Raw genomic sequence first — 13,182 nt, 5'->3', positions numbered from 1 at the left:
CTGTGATATTAGGGGTCAGATATGAGTCAGAGCAGTTGTAATTTGTCTGATATCTATGTGGCATTGCAACTTTACACCGAAAGTTTCAATAGAAAAGTTCAACTTTTGTCCTTCTGAGCAAAAACATAAATCTCTATGTACCCTGTTTCTATTAAGAAAGTCAGGTTTATTAATGGGCGGTTCACACTTTTATTTAATGGGGTAAATTGGGCTATTACTTTGGCAGTGCAGTGTTGACATCTTTCAAAAAATAAAGGTGTGAAATGTTGCCTGACTCTGATTTAAAACACAGTTTTTTCCAGCGTTTGAAGACCTCATGATGTTGTGGCAGCCATCTGTATGCTATTGTACCTCAAAGTGTTTTCCACAAAACACAGCAAAAATGTTGTCATCATCCTGCAATATATCAACACAAGAAAAAATGAATATTGTGCTTGTCGTGAGTTCATGTAAAAAGCCCTTCGAAAACTTCAGCCGGAGCTGGTCTCGTTCCAAAAGTTTAAGTATAATCTCTTGTGTGCCACTTGCCAAATCCCTGCACTGCCAAAGCAGACCAGTAGATTCTCACTAGTGTTCTGTCAGCGTCTGTGGTGGATGTTTTTAAAAAGTAGGATTGATTCTGAATCCGGTAATTAGCCTCCGGGAAACAGTATCGTCCCTGTCTCATCTCTCAGCTCGTGTGCTGTGTCCAGAACATTTTCCTTCTCTGCGGGAGCTCTTTACGTTGGTAATTCAACGGAGGAGTGTAAACATCTTGCTAATGGTGATCCTGTCCTCCAGCTGCTCGGGAAAGACAATTTTAGCGATTGCTGGAGAGACACTCGTATAAATTAGACCGGCTAAAGACTGATCTCTACTCTCATAAATTTTCCTGGTGTCTTTCTGACTGCTTGTCCTCGTCCGCTGCTGAATCTACAAGGTCAATACAGTAATATATCATTTGAAAATGTTTTATAAGAGACTGATGATTAGTTGTTCAAATTATTGACAATTAATGACATCCTTGCTTGTGGACAGTTTCTTTGGATGCACGCGCATGGCTCGATACTAAGTCTGTGTTTGCGGATCATTCTAGCTAGTGGCTTATAATATATAATGTGCAGCTTCAGCCATTTATTCAAATAACAGATGTTGGTCGGACCGATAGCCTTGTGGTTAGTGCTCCGACATATGGTGGTGTTGCGCTCCGGGCAACCCGAGTTGGAGTCCCGGCTCGTGGTCCTTTCCCAATCCCACCCCCTCTCTCGCCCACTTCACTTCCTGTCCTCTCACTGTTACTGTCCAAATAAAGGCAAAAAAACGGCACAAAACTCTGAAGTCTGAAGTAGGTCGCAGAAGGGTGCATATGGAGTGTCCTGTCTGCTTTTATGAAACCTGACGGCCTCGATGACTTGGCAGGCTTCAAATGAGACCTTCAGAGGACGCAGCCTTCCAAAACGAGACGCAGCTTAACTATACGCTTAATATACATTTGAATTTCTTTGCTGTTTCTGTAGTTATTTTCTAAAGGAATATATCGTTATTTGTTCATTAAAAGTGGGTGATGTCAAGGTCTAACCAGAACTATAATAATAGTTTGCATAACACTTTCATGAACGGCTGATATATTTTGCCGTAGTTGGTCAAAATTTGTACTCTTCTAATTCCATGTTTTTGCATCTAAAAAGACAAACTATCACCAGTTTTACAATGAAAAAACAGAGCATTCATAAAATGACAGTGTCACGTGACCACCCTCATTCAGAATCTCTGATATGACGTCTATAAAATAACAATGTGGAATAATTTTCTGCGGAATCTGCTGCGAGCAATCTAACGCCTTCGTCCCGCCATCCCTTGCCTAGGCCCTTATAGCGTGCCAGATTGATTCCATCATTCACTGATTAAAATTGATCTGCTAGTTGTTTTTTTCAAGCAGACTTGACATCTGCTCTTCTCCAACTAACTTGCAATATTGCTTCACAAATGGCAAGGCATCTGACACAGATCGATGTAAATATTGTATCGCTGATGTCTGCTACAAGGAAAGCTCGGAGAATCCCTGTGTTTGATGAAAATATGTATTGGGTGTTTGTGGTTCGCTGCGCAGGCATATAGTTATTTCTTTTTCTAGCGAATGTCCCCATGCTAAAACCAAATCCAAGCCGATGTTCTTCTCTTCTGGCTCACTGTGAAAGATCAAGAGAACTCTTTGAGAAAGCCTGCGCTCCATGCCAAATGTGCAGACGTTCTGACAACGTTTGCACATTTTGGCCTGTCGGTGTTATTGCGTGCTAATAATTTAGGATGGCACGGTTTCAAAATAGCAGTCATGTGGATGCAGACGAGTTGTGAAGTGCATTAGAAATTCCTTTGAATTATGGGATTGTTTTTATGACAGCATGTAATGGTTTTGTGAGACTCTTTCATTATAAATTGGTGGAACTGGAGACCCCCTGAGCGACTGTATATTAAATGTTTAATATTTATTTCGTTGCATCAATTGAAATATATGAGCTCAGTTAAAAAATTAAGATGATTTAAATGTGTTGAAACCATCAATTAATCACATCAAAATCATTAAGCAAATGTTATTAAAGGGATAGTTTCATAATGTATTTACCATGTCATCCCAAACCTGTATGACTTTCTTTCTTCTGCAGAACACAAAAGAAGACATTTTGAAGAATGTTGTTAACTGGACCCCATTCACTTGCATTGGTTTTGTGTCCATACAATTAAAGTGAATGGGGTCCAGTGGTGTTCGGTCATCAACTTTCTTTAAAATATCTTCTTTTGCGTTCTGCAGTAAAAAAATGTCGTACAAGTTTGAAATGACAAGAGGGGGAGTAAATGATGACAGAATTTTCATTTTAGGGTGAACTAATCCATTAGGGAAAGTGTTTGGTTTTGAACCAATACTATAGTACATTATCAATATAGTTGTACCTAAAGTGTTTTTGTTCCCTCTTGTTAACATTATTTTAAGGTGCTTTGTGAGCAGATTTTGTGATCCTGTGTTAACATTACCGTTCGTTGTGTGGTGTTGTAATGTTGACGCTGTGTTTTGCTTCAGGCAAAGAGGTGGAAAGGGAGATGTGTGTTGATGCCGTCTATCCTGCACCTGCGCCCTGTACCGTTCCGTGTCCTAAAGACTGCGCTCTCAGCATCTGGACCCAGTGGTCCACCTGTTCCCAGACCTGCTCCAGCAAAACCGCAGAGGGCAAACAGATGAGAACCCGTGCCATACTGGCTTACAATGCTGGAGAAGGTAAACCAACATCACACGGGGAACTAGCATGATTGCATTTAATGTGTTTCTTTTTACTGAAATGTTGTTGTGTCGGCACCTCAGGTTTGTTGAGGGCTTTGATTGAACGTTTTGTTCAGCTGAACCAAAATAAAATCCTTTTTTTTACGTATTAATTCAAACCGCAACCATTTGTTTTCATGAAAAATGGATTAGTTGATGCAATTTCGTTTTAAGCTTTGAAGCTTGTCCTTTTTAGTGCGCTTCTGTACTCTATAGTTTTAAAGGGACAGTTCATCCAAAAATAAAAATGTGTTGTTTAAAATCTGTATAAATGTATTTGTTCTCAACCCAGAGAAAGATATTTGGAAGAATGCTTCTGTTGAACACAAATGAAGATATATGTTGAAGTGGGAAATCAAACAGTTCTGGGGCACTTTTGACTAAGATTGTCATTTTTCCTACTATAGGAGTCAATGGTGTTGAAGAACTGTTTGGTTACAAGCATTCTTCCAAATATTCTTCCAAATATCTTTTATTTGGTCATTTAAAATCTCACAACCTTCTTTCAAGGAAATGCATAACTTTGAAGCAAGCTAGAGCTACATGGTTTGATGTTTTGTTATCTACTGCAGTGACATTCAGACATTTTAAGTGTCCAAATCATTCTTGGGCCAAATGTAGCGAGCATTTCAAATCCTTGGAATTGTCTGTGATTGTTGCGTGCAAAATTGGACTCTGACAGAAAACAGTCGCCGTAAAACGTTTGCCTGATGGATTATTTGCTCACGGCCACAGTGATTTTATGTGACATCACCATGAGTGTTTCAGGTCTCCGAAATGCACTTCATCTGTTCCAACGAGGTTGGAAGCATTAGTGAGCCACTGAAGACAAGAAAAGTTTGTTCACAAAAAATTCTAGTGTCATACTTGATTGGAAAGTGAAAAGTGGCTGTTAAATACCAGAAGTGAGACGGACGAGAGGGGTTTTTAAAGAAAAAGCAAAATCGTATTACAAGCAGGTGAAACATTATTGGTAAAATTGTGATAATCTTTTGTTGTCGTTTCTGACTCTCGGAGGAGTCTGTACTGTAGCCTTTTGTCTTTTTCTTCACAGTGACATCCATGGTAGTGGCGTGGATAACAGTTATGGAGGGTAATGTGTGAAAACCTTTCACGCTTTTACACCCTGTAGAGTAATTCTCTCTAGAAGCCCTTTTAGGTTTGTTTACATGCTTTGAGTGCTGTCATCTAAACATCTCTAGTACTAGTGTAGTATTTGCTAAAATATTTGCAATCTAACCACTGGTGCGTAAAGCCGTATCCAAAGACGCCTGAAACATTTGCTTCATCTCAAGGTCTTACGAGGGTCCCCAAGTTTCCCGAACTCTACGGTACATCACATTTTTATTTCCATCTGTTGTGTGCCGTGCGTAGATTTAGATCTGATTGTTATAGCCTGGTTGTATAGCTAGACAGTTTTAACAGACTTCTTTGTTTTTAAAACATTGAATATACAAGTTGCATCCCCAAACGAAGATACAAAATAAAACAATTAACTTTTACTTCTGTGCGTTAAGTAGAAGACCTTTAATAGGCAGACATTTTCATCTGAATGTGACTAGTAATCTCCTCGTTCTGTCTCTGCTTGACTTTTGATGTTACAGATGCCAAATGCAGCCATTTGAATGGCTAGACCTTATGCATAATGTATATCCATCACAGTCGATTTTTGAGCAAGTCACCAGAGTAATGTTGTAAACATGAATAAACAATATTATATTTCTAAAGCCACCGTTGCAAAGTAGGCAGAGTTTTCGAAACAGCTGGAGTTATAGACGTTTTCTATCGCAACTGAGCTTTATTTCAAAGTCGAGGAGGAGGCTAGAGGAGGGTAAAACAGCATGTTGCTGATGCCCATGTCCATTTAACTCGCATATCACCTTCCTACCACAAGCTACCTGACTTAAAACACACCTGACATGCCAACTTGAATGGAGATATGTCTCTGCCGATGTCCCTATTCGATGCAAACTTCCAACATGCACAGTAGCGCTTCATCCATTTTGTTTTCCGTGCTTGGATGCCCCGTTCCTATTGCCCACGCGGGTAATCATCACAAAGCACAGCGGCAAAATAACTTTTGAAATGTGAGCCATTGAAATGAATGGGTCCTATGTGAAAGCCATTCCGAACTGCCTTCTCCAATTCACTATTTCGTCTGACAGGAATGTCGAAATTTTTATTTTTTTATTTTCCCTGTTGCTCGTGTATCTTTGGCAGGACTGATGTTGAATTGTAGTGCTTAAGAAATCACGGGTCAAAGGAACAGTTCACCCAAAAATGTACGATCTTTCTGTATTTACTCACCCTCAAGTTGTTCCAGATCTTCTACATTTCTCTGTTCTGATATTTGGAAGAATGCCTGTACTGTAAGTTCTTGGCTGCTATAGTAGAAAATCTTGCTTAATACATTTCTTTGTTCTGTTAAACAAAAGAAGATTTTTTGAAAAACGTAGGAAAGCAAACCGTTCTTGGGGCACTTTGACTACCATTGTCATTTTTTCTACAATGGTAGTCAATGGTGGCCAAGATCTGTTTGGTTACAAGCATTCTCCAAATATCTTTCTCTTTGTTCATCAGATCGAAGAAATGTATGTACATGTTCACATTTGGAACAACTCCAAGGTAAGCAAATGATGACAGAATTGTTATATTTGGGTGTCCCTTTAAATCTGCTAACCCAAGGTTCCCCTTTAACAATCTAAACCTTATAATCCGGAGAAATAATCGTGTGGATGTATGTGCGTGCTTCTCTCAGATGAGAGTGTTTTGATTCACAGGTGCACCGGGCAGCTCTGTCATCTACAAACCTGTAAAAGTCCTCCGTTATTTAGTCGCATTCAGTCGCTGGAGCTCCTCTCCACCAGCTGCATTGACTGTATGCCACTCATGAGGAATTAGGAGGCAATTATGTGGAGTGTTTCAATCAATTTACGACAAACTTAACCGGCTGGAGATGTCGGGCTTATGTTGAGATGGCGGCAAATTAACACTTGACCTGTTTCACTCCAAGGGATACGCGGAAAGAAAATCAAAGCAGAGACGGCTCATTTCCTCTCTATCGCCAGTGTTCTTGTGCTGTTTATGGGAAACCGTGTGCACATTGATGTGTCCGGCCTATTTGAATGGTTCACGTTACAGTTGCTGTCCTAAGAGGGCAGAAGACTTGCATATGCCAGCCCATAGAAACAGTCGCTAATGAGGCATCTATGTTTATCTATAGTTAAGAGAATATATTTACTGTACTTCATAAAGTACCTCTTGAAAGCCAATCAAGCGCATTGGGGTCCAAGGGCCTGAGGGGCATTAAACATTTTTCGTATTTGCTGTGTACCTTGCAAAAACGGAACTGCTTGTGATCCCGGCCAACCCAAAGATTCACCACAACCTTACCATTCAACTAGGCTCATCAACGATTACACCGTCCAGCACAGACAGAAACCTGGGAGTGGTAATCGATGATCGGCTTAACCTCACAAGTCATGTTGCCAGCACCACCCGGTCCTGTAGATTCATCCTCTACAACATTAGGAAAATTAGACCTTTCCTATCGGAGCACTCTACGCAAGTCCTAGTCCAGGCTCTTGTCTTGTCCAAACTGGATTATTGCAATGCGCTTCTGGCTGGACTTCCTGCTTGCACAATCAAACCTCTCCAGATGATCCAGAATGCGGCGGCAAGAGTGGTCTTCAATGAACCGAAGAGAGCGCATGTAACTCCGCTCTTCATCAGGTTACACTGGCTCCCTGTTGCCGCCCGCATAGAGTTCAAAGCTTTGCTCCTGGCCTACAAGACCAACACCGGATCTGCACCATCATATCTCCACTCGATAATGCAGATTTATGTTCCTGCCAGATCACTGCGGTCTGCAAAGGAACAACGACTAGTGGTACCATCCCAAAAAGGAAAAAAGTCACTCTCCCGTACCTTCTCTGGATCTGTTCCACATTGGTGGAATGATCTACCAGCTGCTACAAGATCAGCAGACTCGGTTGCCATCTTTAAAAAACGCCTAAAAACGCATCTCTTCCGTCAACACGTCGCTGATTGATTTTTCCTAATTCTCTTCCCTTTCCTTCTATAAAAAAAAAAATAAAATAAATAAATAAATAAAAAAAACACTTACTAACCTCACTATTCTTAGCTTTGTATACTGTGCTAGGCTTTAATGGACTAGTTTGATGCACTTATGTATTTTGTTGCCTATGTTGTTATAATTGCTTCCAATGTTTCCTCATCTGTAAGTCGCTTTGGATAAAAGCGTCTGCTAAATGACTAAATGTAAATGTAAATGTACTCAAGATCACAGCTGACCCATAATGGTTGTGACGGGCATCTTTGACATTTCCGTTATAAACGCGTTATCAAACCTGATGCATGTCACTCTGCTCCTGCAGGAGGTTCCAGCTGTCCGAACAGCAGCTCCCTGCAAGAGGTGCGCAACTGTAACGAACATCCCTGCGTGGTGTATCACTGGCAGACGGGCCCATGGGGACAGTGTGTGGAGGACACCAGCACATCTACCCTCAACACCTCCTCCAGTGCGGGCAAAGCCACCTGCGCCATGGGAATGCAGGCACGCAAGGTCATCTGCGTAAAAGTCAACGTCGGACAGGTGCCGCCCAAAAAGTAAGTCTAATTGAAGTACCTTAAAACATTTCTAGTTTTGCAAATGGCTTTTATGATTGGCATCTTTGTTAATGAAATAACATCTTTGTTAAGGAAACGTTATGTGGCCCAAACTTCACTCCGGAAGACCTCCCCTGTAATTTAATGCTTTTTTTATAATATTAATGAAAAAAATATTTCATCATTTACTCGAAATGTTATTCCAAACCTGTTTGATTTGCTTTTGCAAAACACAAAAGAAGATATTGGATAGGTTGGTGACCAAACAACATGAGCCCTATTGACTTCCACTGTATGGACACAAAACCACTGAGACATTTCTCAAAATATCTTTTGTGGGTACTAAAGGACGGCAGTCATGCGTGTTTTTAGGATGATTAAACAATTTCGAATAATTCGATTTTTGGGGTAATGTATCACTTTAAATGTTTGTTTTAATTCAAGTGTTGCATAATATGGAGCTGTTTTGGCACTAATACCACATACAATTTTAAATACATTTAAATTTAGTGTGAAATTTTGAAAATTAGATTTTTTAACTCGCAAGATGTTTGTTTTATTTAAAATAACCAAATACTAAGAAATACATCCTTTGTTGTTCTAAAATTTATCATAAATTATATATAAATTATTCATTCTAATGTCATATTTTGTTCGTACTGCACAACTCTTCATGACACAATATTAACTGATGTGATACGTAAATACACTCTGTAAGCGCATATGAATTGAGTTCTGTTGAGCGGATGATGGATAATGGTTCAGATGAAGATGGGCTGTGCTTATGTTTGATTGACAGATGGTAATTGTGCTCACACCCCATCATTCCACTGCAGGCAGTCCAGACGGCTGAACACACACACACACACACACACACACACACACGCAGGGTAATTATCTCTGTCATTTTCAGTCCCTACTTATTTTCTATTGATGATAATGGCGGTAATTAAGTGCCTTTGATTCTTTAATGCAATTTATTCACCACAAGAAGAAATTCCTCTTCATACTTACCATAAACAAACCCCCCAAAAAACACCACCGAGCTGTTATTCCCCAGACGCATCCTTTTTGAAAACAATAGCGGTATGTTTCGGGAGTATACAAATTCAAGCTGTGTAAAACGGAGGTGTTGTTTTGCATTTTTCAGTGGTATTATCACTCAAGCATTAGACATTTCCAATGCGTTTTGTTTCAGGCTAGGAAGGCTGCATCGTGGATGTCGAGCGTAATGTAGGGATGGAAGCGTTGTTGATGCCAACAAAAATTGGAGTGAGAAGTTTATTTGAAATAATACAATAAGATCAGGAGCATGTATTTTCACATTATCATTCACAGTATTATTCGATGGGAACTACAGCAAAAATCTCAATTTGAAGACTTGAATCTAGATGAGAGGTTTAAAAAGAAACATGAGTAAATCATAAATGTGTTCAGGTGTCAAGCTTCAGCCCGGCTCTGGGATGACTGAGAGCTGTCTTTTTTCAGGTTTTCAGGCCCTGAGACACTTTGTGTCACTCATGGTGTCAGGGTGAGAAGAAAAGTCATGAAAATACAGACGAGATGTTAAAGCTTTGGGCTCAAGACCTGTGATGTTCATCACACTTACTGACAACTGCTGTTATACTTCCTGACAGTTTCTGGGCCTTTTAGAGACTTTTATGCCATTTATAATGTTGCAAATTAAGAGGGTGTAAACACAAGTGTTTCTAACTAAAAACTGGAAACTTAAAGCCACAATATGGAATAATTTTGTCATGAAATATCCAAAACTCACCTGCACAGTGTGATATTTTTTATCCAGTTGTGTACGTACATTATCCAAAATGTTCCCACGAATGTGCAAATCCAGAGAAATTCCTATTTAGAATAATGGCCCGTCCCTTGTCTCCCATGTATTTGTCGCATATCAGTGATTTAATATAACTACCCTCAGTTTCGGGTTGTAGAAACTACGGCAACACGCAAATGCGGAAGTGGTTATACAGCATCTGTTGTTCTGTTATTATGGATGCCGATTACTCCTTGGCGAAGAAACCCCCAAAAAGCTTAAAAATATAGTTTACTTTTTAAACGATGACTGTATGACTGTTTAAACACGTAAAACTGTGTAGCATTACGTTAATAAAATCAATCGACAAAGTCCAATATCATTCGCCGGCTAATGTAGCATTACATTCCACGTGTCTTGCAAGCTAATTCATAATGACATAATATAAAAATCATTCATTACCTCGCCCCTGAACATGATGGGCGATCTCCATACGCCTCTGGATGGTGAAAACGATGTCCCATAATTCCACTCTCCTACATAACATAATTTAGCTTCGCCTTTTGTTGTTGTTTCAAAAAAGTGCCCCATCTAGCGGTTTAAATGTACACATTGTGGCTTTTATTGGCATTTTTTATGTCGTTCATTCGCACGGAGCAGTGATTTGGGGGCATGAAAATGCAAACTTTGGGTTTTAAAGTGCAATCTTTTGACTACAATACACCGTAAGTTTCTCTGTACAGTGCAAAGGCACACATTTGTGAATGCTGGGAAGTTTAAAATTCGCGGCTCCGTAGAATCAGTGTTTTTTGTCATTTTCGTGGATTTGTGTGAACGGAAAAGGTTTTGACATCAGCATCCAACCTTTCAGAAACGCAAAGGGAAGACCTTTCTATTTTAGCACATCGTTGTCGCTGTTTTCTCCTCCTCTTCTAATTTTTTGTGAACGATGAATTGAATTAGATTTGTATTGCTGTAATATGCTAGATTTCTTTCCAGTAGACGAGCTGTTGATGTACTTTGGCTGTTGATGACCATCATCTCAAGATGCTGAAAGAATGTTAAGAACTTGAGTCACCCTTCAAATTTATTTGTTAGAAAATAAAACTTGAAAATGATTCCAGTTGTTCTTTAGATGATAGAAATGGCATTGGGCAGTAAATTATTTTCCAGTTAAGAATGATTTTATTGTTCCCACACTTCTTATCCAAACAAGTTTCACTTTAACAGATTATCCTATCAGAAGCAATTAACAAACTATATTTATAACGGCTTCTCAACCCTAATGAACTGCTTTTGTGAAAGCAAATGCGATCCCTCGCTTCACATCAGCCCTTATGACATTTAATCCTAATTGAAAAATAATGACAAGTTAGAGAGGGCATTTATTCTGCGTCGTGGTTAAACGTATTAACTTTTTTTAATGATGCTTTTGGGACATTTCCTAACCCTATTCTAGTTTAATCATTTCCGTTTGCTACGGTAAGACATTTAAATTTAGTTTTCATGAGTCAGTTCTGTCCTCCGAGATTTACTGCTGTATAACCATCCGCACTCTTTGCACGCGTCGTAGCAGGTAAGAACAGCCAAAGGAATAATCCTTTATTTTAAAGTCTTTAGAAAAACCATCTAAATGAGCCATTGCCTACATTGCAGTGTAACTAATGCTCTGTCAGAAATGTACCCAATCTCCAGGAGAGCCCTGCACACCCAAACCGGATTTGTCTCCCTGGCAGGATTTACCGCTTCCGTCGGCATTACGAATAAATCTGCCTTACGTAGCCGTTGCTTTATTATATCACCACTGCTTTGCAACTTCACGTCTCATGAAACCAGAGGACATGACCGTGCCCTTTCCAGGATGCCAGACCTGGAGGATTTGATCAGAGATCAGATTACCGGATGTCCCTCTGCTGGACCGTGGCATCCCTGTTTATCCTTTCCAGGAGCAGTGCTTAAAATACAGGAGCGGATTAAAGCTAACCTCTGATCATAAACTGTAGCGGTAATAAAAGAAGAGTATTACACGATGACTGAATGCTGTAGCAGAATGTGGGGTCTTATCTGCACCGTCTGGCTCGTACATAATGCAGCCGGGGAGCATGGAAAACAAGATCGAAAGAGACACTGTCCTGCTACAGATGCAACCGAGTCATGCTCAGCAAGGCTTCTTCTGTAATCCATAATGCCATGGCTTTTTATCTTTTGTTCCGCTTGTTTTGTTATCACTACTTCTGTGTTTTAGTTGCCAGTGTTATGTCTCATGGTTTTATCTGGACAAGCAAAGATGTGTCAGAGAGAATATGTGATGGGGTGTCCAGAACACTTACACTAAATAAAACCGACGATGTATTATATTCAGTACGTTCTTGGGTTCTGGATCGACCTGCGTTGAGTGATAAATTATGAATTTTGTCCAGCTGTAGTTCAGTGATTCTGTTGTTTCTCTCAGATGTCCAGATGCCCCTCGTCCAGAGACAGTACGACCTTGTCTGCTACCCTGTAAGAAAGACTGTATAGTAACACCCTTCAGTAACTGGACACAGTGCCCATCGTCCTGTGATGCAGGTACCCACCTACCCATCTGTCTATCTGATAGAAGGGTCTGTCTGTTTTATCCTTCCCCTTATACTGAAATATACTGTCGATCTGTTATACATGCACTAATTCTGTATGTATGATACTATTTATCTATGTGTCTGTCTTTTATACAGTACATATACAAATATATAGTAAAGTATACTGTTTATCTATATAGTATGTACTGTATGTAAGATTTTTCAAATGGGTAGTTGACGAAAAAAACCATACCAACCATACGTATTTAATATACTGTATGCTAACTGATCTGTAGTATATGTACACATCTGTCTGCCTGCCTGTCTGTTTGTCTATCTGTCTGTCTGTCTATCTATATATCTAGATGTATATATAGATATATATTATACGGTCTTATCTGTTGTATGTACACTGATGCACCGTATATATTAGTATCCTGTCTCTTCACTTAGCTGTCTATCTGTCTGTAATATGTTAACTGATATGTATATTTTCTAGCTGTCTGTTAAATGGCCAAAGTCCATTTAAGGAAGTCATGCCACTCGGCAGCCATATTTGCAACGCTTCTGGGCAGCTATTTACGTCAAATACCCCCACTTGCAGTCTTGGCAATTTGAGAGCGTGTGCACGCGACAGGAAGTGAGAGCACAAGTCTGTCCAATGTCTTAAAAGTGCAGTGCCCTTAACGCACACTAAAACCATACTATCTTAAATACCACTTCCAAGCGGTATTCAGGGCTAAGTGTATCCCATCATGCATCACGTTCTGGATATATCATGAGACTTTTTGTCCGGGTCTCAGGAGATGTCGCGGAAAGCGTTCCAGTGCAAGTTATACGTGACTTTTTAAGGTTGTGTATTTATTTATTCTATGTTTGGCATAGTGTTTTTGCTTTTTTGGGTACAGCTGCTTCGATAAAATACAAATAAT

At 39.8% G+C, this 13,182-nt stretch overlaps 1 protein-coding gene across 1 annotated transcript in view; it reads left to right on the top strand.

Annotated features, from left to right (window-relative positions):
• The window catches only part of thsd7ab (thrombospondin, type I, domain containing 7Ab), a gene marked incomplete at its 3' end in the record, with an annotated part of 85,012 nt that overhangs the window by 51,069 nt on the left and 20,761 nt on the right, over positions 1 to 13,182 (top strand). The window contains exons 8-10 of the mRNA XM_079469427.1: positions 3,056 to 3,250; positions 7,690 to 7,921; positions 12,145 to 12,260. Coding sequence (XP_079325553.1) covers positions 3,056 to 3,250; positions 7,690 to 7,921; positions 12,145 to 12,260 — 543 coding nt within the window. The remainder of the gene's footprint in view (positions 1 to 3,055; positions 3,251 to 7,689; positions 7,922 to 12,144; positions 12,261 to 13,182) is intronic.

The sequence above is a fragment of the Barbatula barbatula genome (genome assembly GCF_947034865.1).
Source record: "Barbatula barbatula genome assembly, chromosome: 12".
Taxonomy (NCBI): domain Eukaryota; kingdom Metazoa; phylum Chordata; class Actinopteri; order Cypriniformes; family Nemacheilidae; genus Barbatula; species Barbatula barbatula.
Note: the sequence above shows the minus strand (reverse complement) of the source record. Positions and strands in the feature narration are given on the sequence as shown.